We start from the raw sequence: 16,693 nt of genomic DNA, 5'->3' as shown, positions 1-16,693 counted from the left end.
GGTTTTTATTTTTTTTACTTGCAGATCCATAAGACCAGAAGTGTGAAGTCTGTTAGATATATCACAGGCCTGTGTTAGTGCTGGAGGTTTTATAAGGACTTGCTTTGATCACTGTTTTAAAACTTAATGTCTTCTGTGCCTCTTGGGCCTGAAACTGTGGGCTGAAAAACCCTGTGACTTGATGCCTGAAGGGTCCCCAGTGATGAGCTCCAGGGATTAAAGATGCTGCTTGATTTGTGGCTGAGAGTGCCGGGGGAGCAAGCACCTGGGTCCCTGCAGAAGTGGGAGCAGCTGGGCCCGACACGCTGCACTGATGCACGCTGTTATTCGAGTGGAGAATTTGGAAAGCTCAGAGTTCTGAGCCATGGTTATGTTCTCACTTAATAAGGTGTTAACTGACATTGGGTGCTCTTTGGAGAGTTTGGCTATGCGTGGAGGTTAACGGTTCCTGGCGTCTTGTCTGCTACAAACGAGCTTTCAGACAAGAGGAAAGCGTTACCACACGCTATCAGCGTGTGAAATTTTTTTCTTAACCTAAAACAAACCCCAAAAGAAACCAAAAAGCTCCCCAGACCTGAGGCGGAGGAAGCCCCTGGGCTCTCCCCGGGCTGCGGGGCGGCGGAGCGGCCGCTGGAGGGCAGGCGAGCCGTGCGGAGCGGCGAAGGCAGCGGCGAAGGCAGCGCCGGCGGCCCCGCGCTCTGACCCCGCGCTCCGCGTCCCGCCGCGGCAGCGGTGCCGGGCCCATGGACCGGGCGGCCGCGGCTGTCCCGGCCCGCGAGGGGCCGCGCCGGGGCTGCCGGGCCCCGCTGCCGCCCGCCCGGGGCTCGGCGGGCACGGGACGCGCTCCTGCCCTGGCGGAGGTAAGGGCGCACCGGCCCCGCGTGTCGGCGGAACGGCGCGGGGCCCCGCGGGCAGCGGCCGCCGTGCCGGGGCTTCCGAGCGGCGCCGCCCGCTCTGTCGGCCCGGGAGGGCTCGGGGGGAGCCCGACCCCCTCCCTCACTTATTTTGTCAAAAACGCTTCCCCGGCCGGCGCTGCCCGCGGCCGGGCGGTGCCCCCTCCGCGCGGGCGGTGCCAGCCCCGGGGCCGCCCGGGCGGGTCCCGCCCCGCGCATCGCTATGCCGCCCGCCCGGAGCGCGCAGCGCGGCGCGGGGCGCGGAGCGGAGCCCGGCGCGGGGCGCGGCGGCGGCCGAGAGGCTCCATCCGCCCGGCGGGGCTGGCCCGGCCCGGGGGGACGCGGGGGGGCACTTGCTGATGATCGGAAGTTACTGACAATAAGCACCTTCATCCCCCCAAAGGCGGAGAGAGGGAGAGGAGGAGGAGGAGGAGAGACAGGGGGAGAGGAGAGCTGATGCCTGACGAGTCACTCGGCGGAGGCAGAGCGGGCGGTACCACAACTTCCCGGCGGCGCGGAGCGGCGCGGAGCAGCGCGGCGCGGATCGGAGCTCGCCGGCCGGATCGCTCCCATGTCAGCGCGGCGGCGGGGGACTGCGCTCCGCTAGCGACCAGCCGCCGGCCAACCCCCTCCTCGCCCAGCGATGTATTCACTGCTCTCAGCCTGCACTTGCCTGTAAGGATTATGGCATATTTCTAATTTTTTTTTTAATTTTTAAAAAATATTTTTAATTTTTTTAAAAACTTTCATTCTGGAGGCTCGGTTGCATTTTCCTTGCAGCCAGGTGGTAATGGGGACCTGAGCCTTTCGATAAGCAGAGCATCGCTCTGCACCCTTTAAAAAATTGCAAACAAAAACAAAGCAAAAAAAAAAAATCAACTTCAACCATTTTACCGCATCATTTGATCTTTTGTTGCCTTTTTTTTTCTCTTCTCCAGATGTTTACATTTCCTGCTGCTGTGCTTTCAGGTACAGGTACGTGTCCTTTCTGTCCTCTCTCGCTTTTGGTTGTAAAATAGAAACAAAGGCGGCGTGCTGACCTCGAGTGCCAGGCAGGTTTGGCTGGGGCTTTCACTTGTTTCCCTCTAGTTTTTATGGCTGTATTAAACCGAGCCCCGCACCAGATGCTGGAGTGTCACTTGCCCCGGACCGGGGCTTCCCCTTGTGCTCAGCTCCCGTTCCGTGCCCCGTTGTGCTTGGCCGCCGGTGCGGGCTGGGGTGCAGCCGGTGCGCCGGTAGCCTGCCGTAGCGGGATCCTCTGGAGTGCATTAGCCTGGCTAATGATGTGAGAGGGAGTGCTGGACTCTCCTTGCACAATGTTGATTGATGCACTTGCCTTGGAAGAGCAGGCGCTCTCCTGCTCGCCCTTTTTCCCGTTCTTTTTTTTCCCCCTTTTTTTTTTTTTTTTTTTTTTTTTTTTTTGTGGTTGGTTGGGTTTTTTGGATTTTTTTTTCTCTTCCCCTCTTCGAGAACTCACTCCCAAAAACTGATGCTTTGAAAAACACAAGTTTCCCTAGCCAGGAGAAGGAGGCTGCGTGTTCCCTCCCCATTATTCAGTCGAACGCCGTCCAAGTCAGCTCCAGCCTTTGATCCTGCCTCGGCAGGAATGAAGCCGTTGGAGGAACACCCTGAGCGAGGCTCTGCAGCCCAGGTGCCCGGGGATGGGGAAGGCAGCTGCCCCCGTGGCCACGCACCCCACTGCCACAGGGATTTTAGCTGGGCATCCTGGAGCAGACCCACCTGCGGGGCCGGGCACAGCAGGTGCCACTTCTCCGGTGGCTCCAGCCACCCTCCCGCCAGGGCTGGGGGACACTTGTGCCACCCCCTGGCGCCAAGCTGTGCTTTGGCCGGGATTGCACCTGCTCACCCTCTCCAGATCCCCAAGGACAGCAAGAGATGGTCCTGGATGAGCACAGCCTTGGAGGTGGCTCCATCCCTCTGGCGAAGCTAAAACCCAAACCAGCCCTATCCCCTGCTCTCCCACCCATCCAAAAAATCCCCGATCACTTTTTTTCCTCATCCCCTCCAAAAACTGCAGCTCGAACCCAGCACCAGCAGAGCCTCTGCTGGTGGAGCAGCGTCCCCAGCAGGAGAGGATCCACAGCTGTAAAATACCCCGCGGTTGGAAGGTGTTTGCTCTGTTTCTCTGGTGCGTGTTTTTTTCAGCCCGAGGAACACCAGGCTGCGCGGGGCTCGCAGCGCCGGCACCCTTTGCAGCGGGGAGACTTTTTTTTGCGCTTGTGCGGTAACTGAAGTTAATCAGCCCTCCAGCCCCCTTCCTCTCCCCCTCCCTTCGGTGCTTTTAGTGAATCAGAAAAAGTTTGGCTGGCTGCCTGGAAAGCACTTGCTAAAATCTGATCTCTTACTTCAGCAGCCTTAAAACAAAGTTATTGGCATTTATACAGTTGGAGCTCGCAGGCTTCCAAAGCAATAAAATAATAAAAAAAAAAAAGGAAAAAAAGAAGAAAGCTCAGTGCTCTGGTGCTATTAGAACCATACTTGCTCCCTTTCGTGCTGATTTTGCAGCATTCTGGGGGACGTGAGGTGGGATGGCTGCGCTGGGCTCTGCGGAGGTGTCCTGGCCGCGGCTGGAGGGGCGGCGGAGCTCGCTGGGTGTCACACGGAGAGCGGAGCTGCGCCGGCGATTAGCGTTGGGAGCCAAAACATTAGATTAGTCATACTCGAGGGCCTTCGAGTGAGTGTTTACAGTATTAATGGTAGATGAAAAGATGTGAATGCTGTAAGTTTTTATTGCCCATTTTGTTACACTTTCTTTCTGGATTTATTCATGGGATTACATGTTTTGAGCCTGAATGGGAGTGAGGGATTATAGGATTTCTTTTATAATGATCAGTTTGGGTAGGAGTTAGCCTTTGGTGAACTGAAGTAAATTAATGCATCACTTAGGTTTAATATTTATTTAGTCTAAAGGAAGTTGTTTAGTTTTGCTTAAAGGGCTCTGTGTTGTATTGGGGAGATTTAAGAGCTCCTGAAGTGGATTATATTCTAAGGCTGCGTTTTGCCCTGCGTTCAAGCCGTGATCTGCGGCCTGTCCCATGTGCTGGTCTTAGAATTACTCTCCTCTGCTGCTGCCTGGTACCCTGTGGCTCTGTGTGCAGAGGTGGAAATCCCTCCAGCATGTGTGGGGCTGGAGGGATTCTGGGACAAAACACAATGGTTTGGGTATGTTCTGAGTGTTTTGGTAGCTCCCTGTGTACGAGGGCTGTGGTGAGTTGATGTGTGAGCTGCTGCAGTTCCGTGGTCGGGGGCTCAGCTCTGCTAAAAGCTTTCTCACAGACCCCAAGGCACCCTGCCGCCGCTGGTGGGTGACCTGGCAGCTGTAGCATCTCCTGTGGGCAGGTTGTGGCAGCACTGGGGAGGTGTTCCCCAGCCCTGGCCGCAGGGAGGTTGAAGGGTCGGAGTTTCCAGGAGCAGGATTTAGACCCCTGGATGAGTCAGACTCCCCCAGGGCTTTGCCATCGTGTGACATTTCCACCAAAAAGCACAGGGACCAGCACGTGGCGGGGCAGAGGGGAGCACTGCTGGGGCGTGGGTGCAGCACAGCCCTGGGAGCTGCCCTGGACCTCACAGGGCTGCCTGGAGGACAGGTAATCCACCAGTCCCTTCCCCTGCAACAGCAATGGCCCTGCCTTGTTTTCTTCTCTTGCATCTTAGGAAGTCCTTCTGATGCTTGGGGTTGCTGCAGTTCCAGAGCAGGGACACTGGATACCCTCGTGGACCCTGGAGACATTAATTTATTTATGCAGGTTGTTCTTAGGGATGCCCTTTGGCTGGTGGTTACTGAACTCTCCCGCTATCATGTGTCTTTGGCATCCTTCAGTTTATTCTCCTACCTTTTCACACTTCCAGGAGCAATTTCTCTTCTCTGTGTGCTTTTTTGTTCTGTATATCCCAGAGTGGTTTTGGGTTTGGCTTTTGAGTCAATCTCTTCTCTTCAAGCAGGTGAGAAACCCCAGAAGCACCTTGCACAGTTGGAGGGGATTGCCCCATGCTGTGCTGGCTCTGGCAGTACCAGTGACTCTGAGGATAACAGGTTCAGGGACATGGGATCTCAGAGGGCCCCCTTTGCCAGGGCAGGTGGGGGCTGGAGGCAGCTTCAGTGTAGGTTGAGCAGTAGGATGTGAGGTTTTGAGTGCTATCCTGGTTTGCAAGAGCTTCCAGCCCTTCTGTCCCTGAGCCACCTCGAGTGATGGCCAGGCAGAGCACGGGGCGATGCCGGCGATGCCCGGGCTGTGCTGTGGAGCAGAGGGTGGTCCTGCCTCAGCCTCTCCCCTGCCCTGATAAACCTCGCCGTGATCTCCTACATGGAGTGCATCTGTCTTAGATTATGAAGAGGTCCCTGATAGGGCCAAATCCTTTGCTTTTATGGCTCTTGTAGGTTAAGATCCAGCTTTGGAATCTGATCCAGAAGCAAACAGGAGGTCAGAGGAACGCACAAGGCAACACTGGGCTATTTTCACATCTGCTGGTGTTGTGTAAGAGGAAGGCTGCTGTGTGCCATGCCAATAGCAACTTATGTTTCTCCTAAGCTCCTGTGCAGTGACAGACAGTTATTGTTTGGGGCTTTGTAAAGTGAGACACGGAGAAGTGTTGCTTCCACACGTTCAGTGAGCCAGATCCTGCGGTCTGGCGAAGCCACACACAGCACATGTCGGAGGCGTGAGCCTGCTGAGCAGCTCCCTCCCCTCTCCCTGTCTGCTGCTCCACAGCCATCCTCCCTGGGACAAGCAGGACGAGTGCTGAGTGTCACCGAGTGGCTCTGGGGATACCACTGTGGAGAAGCCAAAGGTGGTCCTGGTCACAGCCTGCCCAGCTCTCCTGGCCACACTTTCTGTGGGTGTGCAGCAGTTGTAGAGCCACAGGTCCCTACCTGCCCAGCCTTTGCCCTCCTGGTGACAGCTCCGAAGGCAGGGTGCTGGACTGCACGTCACCAGCAAGGTTATTCTCATGTCTACCCTCCCTGCAGATGGGCACCCACCTGCCTTTGTCCTCCTTGGGTAGCACAGTGTCTGCCTGGAGGCGGCGGCCAAGGCTGCGTGTGCTGCCAGGGACAGAGCTCTGGCCATCCCTACATTGCTGTGGGATGGGGCAGGTGGTACCTCCCTGGGCTGTGCTGCTCCCTCCTCGTGGTCAAGCCCTGTGTGCCAAGACTCAATGGGGCCCAGAGCCCCCCAGGCTGGGTGATGCCCTGCCTGCCCTCTCTGCTCAGCCTGGACTGGGAACACCGCGTCCTCGGCACAGCATCCCTGTGCCTGCCTCCTGCTCCACGAGGGTGGAGAAGTCATGCTGAGAAGGACAGAATATTGCAGATGTGGTCTGTGAAAGGCTGGGCAGCTCTCTGTTGGTTTTTCGGAATGGAACTGATTGATTATTAGCCAGCGAGAAGACCAGAGGACCGGCGTGAGCAAAGCCTGGTTTAATGAGCAGAGGAGCTCAGCGATGCTGAAGTGCATGGCCCCATCATGGGCTGGAGCTGATGGGATGGTCCCTGGCTCTGGCTCCACGCTGCTGCTGGACTCATGGTGGTGGATGCAGCTCCTGATGGTGTGGCTCTGCTGGCCTGCAACCTGCAGGGGCAGGGTCCTGTTGCATATGAAATTGCTTGTCCCAGTTCCAAATGCCCTTGCTCTCCAGGAAACAACCATGTGGCTTGCCACAAGGGATTTTTATTTCCTGCTGCTGACTCATTGCACCAGACTATGAAGTACTGTGTGCTGAAGCTGCCCTGTGTATCCTGCTTCTGCCTCCTGAACTTTGGAGAGCTCGGGCTTGTGGAGGAAGAGGAGACGTTGGAGCAGTTGCCTGGGCTGGAGCAGGGAAGCTGAGCGGCAGTGGGCTGGGGCTTGGGCTGACGCGTGCTGGGGCTCTCCTGTGGGAGAAGCGAGACTCAGCTTAGCTTGGGGTGAGAGTAGGTGTGGGTCTTGCTCCTGCACAGATGGGAACGTGCAGCCTGTGCCCCACCAGCTGCTGTCGGCTGCCTGCCCTGGGCACACCCTGCCTTTGCTTCTCGCTGAAGGTCCCCAGCCCTTCAGAGTGCTGGGACAGGTCCTCTGCTACAAAGTCCCCCCAAAGATGTTCAGCAGGAAGATTTGCAAAGCTGTTTCCAGATTGTCACCCCAGTGGGGCTGACACAAACATGAGCTGCTTCAGTGTTTGGGGGCTTGGCTTTCTGGGTGTGCTGTGGCAATGGGCAGCAGAGCAGAGCTACTTGGAGGCTTTGCCCTGCACCCCTGCATGAGTGCAGTTTGCTTTTCCAAAGCTCCAGACATGTGCCAGGTGCTTCAGAGGAATAGAGATGGACGTGGGCATTGTGGAGGAGAGTGCCTAGAAAGGAGCCATGAGATTCAGATTTTAACTGGATGCAGCATGGTGGGGTTGTAATTGTATTTCTGCTTTGCTTCCTTTTTGCACCTGACATGTACAAGACTGGATGGAGGCGAGTGGTGCACGGTTCAGAGCGGTGTGGGGTTTGAAGTGGTGCGAGGCTCAGTGTGGGGTTCGGAGCAGTGTGGGATTCTGAGTGGTGTGGGGTTTGGAGCAGCGTGGGATTCACAGGAGGAATTCCTGCTCAAACTCAAAACTGGTTTCTGCTTGTAGAGCAGCTTGGCCATAGCGTACCAAGGTGGGAGAGAAAAGAGCAGAATGGCTGAAGGGTGGCACTGCCCGAGCTCTGCGGGGGTGTTTGGGGTGTGCTGATGCAGCTGGTGGCGGGAGTGATGCTGAGGGCTGCAGGAGGCTCGGGGAGGATGAGCAGCACTGGGGGCTCGGGCAGCCACACCGAATATTTGCTTTTGCTGTAAGCTGATAGCGCCGAGCTGGTCGGCCGGGCCGGTGGGTATCTCCCTCTGCTGTGGGAGCCTGAGCTCAAGGGAGACTCCCCTGGGACCGAAAATCATTTTTTTGGATCTATAAAGCTACTTCACAGATCCTTGGGCGTATTTTTATGTATCTCTTCCTTTCCTTAGGACTCTGTTGTACTCGCTCCTCCCTTGCAGAGCTGCTTTTGCTTTGTTTTCCCACAGATAGGGATACTTTTAGAGATCAGCTGTGATAACTGCAGGTGAAAAATGTGTTCATGGAACATGATTTAAAAAGGGAAAAAAGGAATGGCTGCTGTTGGTGCATGGGCAGGGATGGGGAAACCTGCTGCCAGGGTCTCTGCCTGGGGTCTGTGAGCTGCTCTGGCCCTGGGAAGCCTGGGGTAGGTCATGCTGGGGGAGTTGGAAGCCCTGGGCCCAGGGAGGCCCCTAAATGCCCTCCTGTCTGTGAGATGCTCTGCTGCTGAGACCAGTGGGCTTCCACCTGAATATCTGTTGCCCAGACAGGTCCAGACATGATTTCTTTTCTTTCCTTCCCTGGGTTTTTGTGTTTTGATCACCTGCTGTGCCATAACAGCAGGTACAAGCAGAAATTATGCAGAGCTGTGCAATGTGCTGCCTACCTGGTATGTCGCCTCTGTGTCCTGGTACCTCTCCAGATGTCCATGGAGGATTAGGCATCCGGCAAAGCAGCTGGAGGGAAAGCTAGAAAAAAAACCCCCAAAATATAAAAGACTGTCTGGCTCTGCCAAAGTATTTTCCTATTGCCATTCAGCAGCCCCGCCATAGCATGAAGAGAAAGAAAGGGGAAAAGAGAGGAAGGAGGAGGCTTAGCCTGTCATGGTCTGTGTATTTCCCTTTGTGCAACCTCCTCACAGCCCCAGGGGCTGCAGTGGGTGGGAGCCAACGTGCCAATCTTCCCCCTCCAGGGGCTGGGCTGTGGGTCTGTGCCCTGGTGCTTCCCTGTGGGGCTGCCTTCCCTGGGCATTGCTTCCTCAGCTCCCTGCCTGCTCTGCCCACACAAACAGCTGCATTTCAGGCTGAGCCACATGGCAGTGTCGTCCACGTAGTGACAGCGCATCCTCCCCCCTTGCCAAGCTCTGCTCACCCCCTGCTCACTCTGTCTTTGCCTTTGCGTGGAGTTACTGGTTCTGCTGCAGCCGGGAAAGCCGGAATGCCTTCACCCTCCGGAGCTCAGGGTGCAAGGACAGCGCCTGATGCTCCTCCTGCACGTGGGCTGGTGCTGCTCTGGCTGAGGGCTGGAGCTGGGCTGGTGCTGATGTTTGAGTTTGCTGCTGATGCTGGCTGAGGTCAACGTTGCTTTGGAGGCTGTGGGAGGAGAGGGGAAGATCTGAGGCTGTGGCATTGGGGTAAAAGGCCTCAAGTTGCATCAGGGAAGGTTTAGATGGGATATTAGGAAAAATTTCTTCAACAAAAGCGTTGTCAAGCCCTGAAAGTGTGGAGTCGCTGTCTCTGGAAGTGTGGATGTGGCACCTGGGCACACAGTTTAGCCATGGGCCTGGCAGTGCTGGGTGAACAGGTGGATTGGTGGTCTTAGAGGATTTTTCCAACCTAAATGGTTCTGTGATAAGAGGTGGGCAGTGGGGAATGGTCCATCCTGCTCACTGCTGTGTGATGGTGGGAGATGAGGCAGAGTCCAGCCCGTGGGCTCACCCACGTGGAGCTGGAAGAGGGGCAGGCTGGGGGTGCTGGGACGTGCCCCAGGCAGAGGCAGAGCCCCAGTGGTGGCCAAGCTGAGGGGCTGGATCTGGAAACAGCGATGGGATGGCACTGAGGGGAGGCAGGGTGGCGAGGGGCCCAGTGTGCCCTGTGATGCCTCTGTTCATCTTTTAAAATCCAAATGGATGGATGCTAAACCTTGGTGAAGGTCCCAGAGAAATGCATATTGTGTGGATAGAAATACCAGGATGCAGCAATTAATAACAGATTGCTCTTCCCACAAGGTATTCCTGGCACTCCTTAGTCCTCCCAGTTCCTTTTTCTCCTGCTGTGTATTTCAAATCCCTTTTTTTCCTGCTAGAATACTATCTTTGGCATCATTTTGAAGGACAGCTTGTTTTGTATCTTTTGGAATACCCTGAGCTACTCTTGCACAGAAATCCAGAATTAACAGAAGAATGCAGGGAGCAGTGGTGAGCTTGGTAAATGACTGTGCAGTGTGTGCTGGGTGTCCGTGGCCATGGCTGCTGGGATGGGAAGCCCTGGGAATACAAATTAGAAAGTGGCCTGAAGGACATTTTTGATAGAAGGGCATTTTGCTGCTGCTCTGATGCTGTTTATCATTGAGGAGAGGGATGGTCTGGGAAGCTGGCAGTGCTGTGGCCACAGGGACTGGGGTCACTTCCTTCCTGTCAGACCCTGGGTGATTCCTCACAGTGCGGCTGCATCGCTGCTCCCCTTGGAGTGTCGGGTACAGTCCTGATCAGATGATCCTATTTCTTTTCCCAGGGTGAATTCAAGTCAGAGGTGGAATTGGACTAGGTTGTGGGAATGTAGGAATGAGCAGCGAGTGGAGTGTGTGCTCCATTTCCAGTCGTGTTCTCCAGCTCTAACGTGGAAGCTGCTTTTGACCCCCTTCCTCTCCCAGGCCGGAGGGTTACGATCCCATATGAGCAGCCCCAGCCCCTGGGTGTGAGGCTGCACTGCAGGACTGCACGGTGTGGTGCAGTATTGATTAGCTGTACAATAAATTATGATCTATGTAGTGCAGGTTTCTGACCCCGTGGTCGCGACCTTGCTGTGATTGGGGAGAGTCCCGGCCAGCTGAGATCAGGACAGCAAACAGCCCCCCAGCAATCGATGGGAAACCAGCAGCTCTGCTGCAGGAGCAGCGCTGGGGGCTGCCTGCACAGGGCACCTTTGTCCTGGGGAGCAGGTGGTGCTACAAACTTCCCCTGGAATTAAACGTGAAATTCCATGTTGGGAGCTGTTGCCAGCCTGACCACGGGCTGTGGGGATGGGAGGGACTCTGTGTTTGCCATCAGTGCTCTCAAAGCTGGAACATCTCAGGCTGGAAGGGAGGAGTGAGGGCAGCTCTGGCCAGCACAGAGCTTCTGCACTGCTCATCACGGAACCAGAATGGTTTGGGCTGGGAGGGACCTTAAAGCCTATCTTGTTCCACCCCCTGGCGTGGGCAGGGACACCTTCCACTGTCCCAGGGTGCTCCAAGCCCCGTCCAACCTGGCCTTGGACACTTCCAGGGATGAAGGATCCACAAATTCTTTGGACCAGTGCTCTTCAACATCTTTATTTGCAAATTGGATGCAGGGATACTAAGGGATACTGAGTTTGAAGAGATACTTAAGTAAATTTGCAGATAATACAAAATTTGGAGTAGCTGTTGACTCCCTTGAAGGCAGAAGGGCCTTGCAGAGGGACCTGGACTAATGAGAAGGCTGGGAAATCACCAACAATATGAGGTTTTAAGAAGGGCAGGTGCTGAATTCTGCAAGTGGGAAGGGGTAGCCCTGGATGTACAGACTGGGAATGAGATGCTGGAGAGCAGCCCCTGGAAAGGGACCTGGGGGTCCTGGTCCATGGCCAGCTGGATCTGAGTCAGCAGTGCCCTGGAGCCAGGAGGGCATCCCTGTCCTGGGGACATCAGGCTGGGCCAGGGAGGGATTGTCCCACTCTGCTCTGGGCTGGGGCAGCCTCACCTCCAGTGCTGGGGCACTTTGGGTGCCACAACATCAGAGAGATCCAAAGCTGCTCCAGAGCGTCCAAAGGAGGGAGCCGGGGCTGGGGAAGGGTCTGGAGGGGCCACCCGAGGAGCGGCTGAGGGCACTGGGCTGGTCCAGCTGCAGCAGAGGAGCTGAGGGCAGAGCTCCCCGGGGCTGCAGCTCCTGCCCAGGGCAGCGCAGGGACAGCTCCGAGCTCTGCTCCTGGGCCAGGGACAGCACCCAGGGAGCGGCTGGAGCTGGGCCAGGGCAGGCTCAGGCTGGAGAGCAGGGAAAGGTTCTTCCCCAGAGGGTGCCGGGCACTGCCCAGGCTCCCCAGGGAATGGGCACGGCCCCGAGGCTGCCAGAGCTCCCAGGGGTGCACAGGGTGGGGGTGCTGGGATGTCTGTGCAGGAGCTGGAGGGATGATCCTGATGAGTACCTTCCAATTCAGAATATTCTGTGATTCTCTGGCAATCTGTGCAAGTGCCTGACCACCTCTGAGGAAAGAATTTCTTCCTAACATCTAATCTAAATCTCTCTTCTTTTACTTTAAACCCATTCCCCCTTGCCCTATAATAAATGGGAGCAGTCTGCTAGCAAGGCAGAGGGCTTGCTTTGTGCTGTTTATGTTGAAAGAGTAGGTAATAGGAATTTAATTGCTGTTTAAATGTAGCAAACAAGAAAATGGAATTTATTTGCTCAGCTTTCATTTCTGGGAGCCTGATTTCCCCAGTGTGCACCATCACCGTGCGTGCCAAGAAGCTGAGCACCACCAGGTTCAGTTGTGGGGTTTCACTTCCAAGGGAAATTTGTGCAAAGTCTGACCTGAGGTCAGCAAGGCTGAGCGGGCAGAGCTGCTCTGTGCTGGGTGGTGGCCCGGGTGGGTGGCACCTGTGGGTGTCCCCAGACCAGGCAGGACCTGGGGGTGTCCTGACGAGGCACGGGGCTTTGCAGCATCCCCGTGCTGTGGGTGTGGATGCTGGTGGCTCAAAGAAAGGGCTCTTGGGGAATCCCCAGCTTCATGACACAAGGTCTCACGTCGGTGTCTGCCCATGTCTGGCCTGAATTACCCCCCAGCGGCTTTTTTCCCACTGCTGCTGACTGGTGATGGATGCAGCAAAATGTGTGGGGTTCTCCCTGGTGCCCCTGAGCTGTGCTGGGATGCAACAGCCCAAGTTCCAGTGATTTTAACACCATTTTCTTTTTTCCCCTATTTCAAACATTTCAAAACCAGATTTATTTTCCAAAACGGTTGAGAATTGTTCCCTGAAAATGGGAAACCTGCAATCTAAATTAATTAATACCAAACGAGACTTTTCCCTTGCTCAACAAAGCAGAAAGATAAGAAATCCTATTTGCCTGGCATTTGCAGTGTAAATATTTCCAGGCAGAAGTGTGGCTAATGGAGATCAGAACAAATCTTCTATTAGGAAACAAACTCGGCTTTCCTTTTCTGGCCCTGGGCTCGCGTGTTTGTTATATCGGATCCTGAAGGCAGATTGACAGTTTGGTTTGGATTAAAGTCAACACATGGTTTATGCCATATTTTTGATAAGGCTCAGTAGTAATCCGATTTTTTTTTTCCGGGCTGTCTTTAGTACACAAGCAGCAGAATTGTCCACTCCTGGGAATATTTTTTCAGTGAAGCCATTGAGAAATTTTTTTCTGGAGGGAAGATGAAATTACTTGTTTTAAAAACTCTTAAAATCCCAAGTAAAATTGAAATCCATTAACTGCAAGCTGTAAGCTTGATGTGAGCTGGGCAAACTTCAAGCTATTTTATTAACTGATCTAGAGAGTGTTTCCTTTAAATACCTTTGGAAAGACGGAGAGGAGGAGAGTGGCTCATGCAGGGGGAGCAGAGCAGGTCTCTGTGCTTTACCAGAGCAGCCAGTTCTGACCAGCAGGAGTAAAAACTGCCACCAATTGCACCTGTACATACTTGTGAGCTCAGGTTTCTTCATGGGGATAACAGGCATTGCCACTGGCTGCTGGTTCCCCCCTCAGTGTGTCCCAAAATGGGCTTTGGGGTGCCCTTGGCCCCTCAGGTACAAATAGCTGTGTATTTGTATGGTATTGATTTATTCTGATTATAAATAGGCTTCACTCTCCAAAGCTAGTGTCTTTTTGTCATTACTGTGTTCCCTAGAAAGAAAGTGGGGGAAAAAAGTAGAAAAATTGGGAATGGGGAGGACCAAAGGAGGAATTGCTTGCTGCCTTTGAACTCTGTGCCTCAGCAGCTCTGTGCCTGCACAGCCGTCTGCAAAGCTGTGGCTCTGCCCTCGCTGGAGGATCCAGAGAGCTGTTGTGGCTCATTTTGTGGCCACCTCCATCTCTGATGCCAGTGTGGAAGCTTCCGGATGTTGTTTAATCAGGATGAAATGGATGCCAGAGTTGTCTTTGGTGCTTGAAGGTAACTGGTGCTGGCAGGACCTGCTGGGTGATTGTTCAGTGCCGGAAGCGGGCACTGGAAAAGCTCTGACTTGATGGTGATGCTGAAAGCAACTGAGATACCTGTGCCAGCTGTACATTAACTGCCTAGAAAATGGAATTAATGGAGCTGAACGTTGCCTGCATCTGCATCATTTGAAGCTGCCTCCAGCAGCAGGTTGTGCTCAGCAAGGGGCTTAGGTGAGCTCTGCCCTGAGTGACAGCTCCTGGGACGTGTCATGGAGTGAGGTCCCTGTCCCTCAGCAGCTGGAGTGGGTTCCCTGCATCCCTCCATGCCGGGTGAGTGGGAGAGCTCCAGCCTCAAATGGGAAATGTCTGTTTGCACAATTAGCGTGGCCCCTTCCTTCCCTGGGAGCAGAATGGTTTATTGATTTCTGTGGCCCACTCACCCCCACCTATTCAGCAATAATGACCCTTCCACACCAACTCTAAATCATCCCAGCCTGCCTCACCCCTAAGCCCTCTAATCTTTTTGGGTTGTTGTTGGTATTTATGCTCGTGGAGGTTTATGATCTGTCGGCGCTGGCTGCTGAAATGCTTTATTTATCCATAGGCTGGGCCACACAGGGAGCGTCCTTATTCTGGTATCATGTTCAGGATGCTGTAGTTAAGGGTTGTGTCAGCACTTCCATGCACAAACCTTGTTATTCAGGGGTTTTGCAGTTCCGTGGAAAAGAAAACCAGCGACCTGGCACGGCGAGAGGAGGCTCAGAGGCACACATGAAAGCCGAACAACCCACTGCCCATTTAGGGATTATTAGATGGGCAACCCCTCTCCTTGAGGAAAATAGCCAAAAACATCCTCCTCCCTTGGTTTGATTTTGTGCAAAGACAACCCTCTTTTGTGTGCTTTTATTGGGGTCGGATGGGGAGAGCACAGTGAGGCAGGACGCTGGCTGGGATCCTCTCTGGATACTTAGGAAACAAACTCGGGCTGGTGCAGAGCAGAGCTGCCTTCTCCTTGGAACATGCTGGCTGTGGAGGGCTCGGGAGCTGCTCCCGGGGCCTCCTGGTCCAGCCCTGGCAGCCCTGGGAACAGCAGGTGATGGGGTTTGTAAATGTGATTTATGGCCCTGCTAGTGCAGGAGCTTGCGGGCTTATAAATTATTTGGAGATTCCTCGATAATAGAGGGAGCGTGGTATAAACAGGAGAGATAACAGGGCTTGAGAACGTATTTCAAAGTGCTTTTGGGGAAGGAGAAGTTCCGTGACTGCTGGCAGGTATGGGGTGGTCCTGGCTGTGCTGAGGAAGAGCCTTTACAGACCAACCCAGCCAGCATATTTTCCATCTCTCCCTCTCAGTGCTGATGGGTTTTGTGGGTGCTCCGTGGGTCAGCCTGGAGCAGAGTTGATGACTTGGAGCAAAGACGCTCATGGAGCCCTTCAGCCCGGAACAACAGGCTGGGGCTGGCATCGAGGGTGACTTGTGTAGGCAGAACTGATCAGTCCTCAGGCAGGAGCAGGCAGTGGTGAAGCACTGAGGGAGCTGACAAAAAAGATGGAGAGATAATGTACAAGGTTGTGCAGTGCCAGGACAACAGGGAACGGCTTCCCACTGCCAGAGAGTAGCTTTAGATGGGATATTAGGAAAAAGTGCTTCCCTGTGAGGGTGGGCACGCCCTGGCACAGGGTGCCCAGAGCAGCTGCGGCTGCCCCTGGATCCCTGGAAGTGTCCAAGGCAAGTTGGGGCTTGGAGCAGCCTGGGACAGTGGAAGTGTCCCTGCCCATGGCAGAGTGTTGGAATGAGGTGATCTTTGAGGTCCCTTCCAACCCAGGCCAATCTGTGATTCATTCTGTGGTTCCTTGGGAAGGGGACTCCATGGCAGGGGGTTTCCAGAGAGGGAAATCAGGATGCCAAACCTCTGCTCGATCCTTTTGTTAGCAGGTACCAGGCTGGTGTGACTGGCAGCCCTCAGTTCCTGCTCCAAAGCCTTTTTCTCCTCTCTGGGATGGTGCCAGCAGGTCTTGCAGGATTCTGCCACCGTGTTGGGCAGGCTGGAAGCAGCAGTGATGGCCCAGCTGTGCTGTTGTCTGCATTCCCTTCCCTCTCTTTGCTTAGGAGCCTCCAACGTCGTTTCCACACCTTAGCCTGCCTTGGGCACAGCAGTGCTGGGCACCCCTCGGCCCCTGCAGGAACAGGGCAGATGAATTTTATGTCACCTCTGTCTCCTTTCTGGGAATTTTGGGGTTTGGCACAGCTGTGTACTTTGCTCTTTAAAGAGGGTTGTGTGCCTGACTCTTCCAACAGTTTCTGAAGCCAGGGCTCCTCTGATATTCCCAGCATCCCTGCTACGTGGGAACTGGAGGGAGAAACAGGAATGCCAGTGATGGTATTTTATTGGGTTTTTAGACCCGAGGAGAAGTCACTGTCTCTCTGAATCATAGCTTGAAGTTTGCAGAGATCTTCACATACAACTTCTTTTCCTGCTTTGACTCTTGGGATCAGCCTGGCAGCTGGGGAGGGGCAGGTCCACAGTGACCCTTGCCCTGTCCAGCCACGCCGGGCAGCAGCAGCCCGGCTGTCAGGGGCTTTGTGTCACTGGGGCACGGAGGGAGCAGAGAGCCTGTCCCTGAGCTGGGCATCCCCGTGGGGTGTTGGAATGGAGCTCTGAAAGTGAGATCAGAGATACAAGACTTTTCTCCCCTGCTGGTATTAGGGGTCCTGTAACCCTGGAGGCTGCTGTGAATTTCCTGGTTTCCAGGGGCAGTTTCCATACCATGGATTTGGTACTTGCCCTGAACCTGCAAATGTCTCTCTTCAGAGCAGTGAGCTGGAGATGGTGGGAGTGAAGAAGCAGCTTGGCTGAATGATGGAGAAGGCAAACTAAAA

General features: G+C 54.7%; 1 protein-coding gene across 1 annotated transcript in view; it reads left to right on the top strand.

Annotated features, from left to right (window-relative positions):
* The first annotated feature begins 1,350 nt into the window (after positions 1-1,350).
* FGF18 (fibroblast growth factor 18) overlaps positions 1,351-16,693 on the top strand; it is a 68,551-nt gene continuing 53,208 nt past the window's right edge. Inside the window, exons 1-2 of the mRNA XM_069028931.1 lie at positions 1,351-1,568; positions 1,832-1,868. Coding sequence (XP_068885032.1) covers positions 1,537-1,568; positions 1,832-1,868 — 69 coding nt within the window. The 5' untranslated portion in view covers positions 1,351-1,536. The remainder of the gene's footprint in view (positions 1,569-1,831; positions 1,869-16,693) is intronic.

The sequence above is a fragment of the Aphelocoma coerulescens genome, chromosome 13, assembly GCF_041296385.1.
Source record: "Aphelocoma coerulescens isolate FSJ_1873_10779 chromosome 13, UR_Acoe_1.0, whole genome shotgun sequence".
Lineage (NCBI taxonomy): Eukaryota > Metazoa > Chordata > Aves > Passeriformes > Corvidae > Aphelocoma > Aphelocoma coerulescens.
The sequence above is the reverse complement of the archived record's forward strand: the minus strand, read 5'-3'. Positions and strand labels throughout refer to the sequence as shown.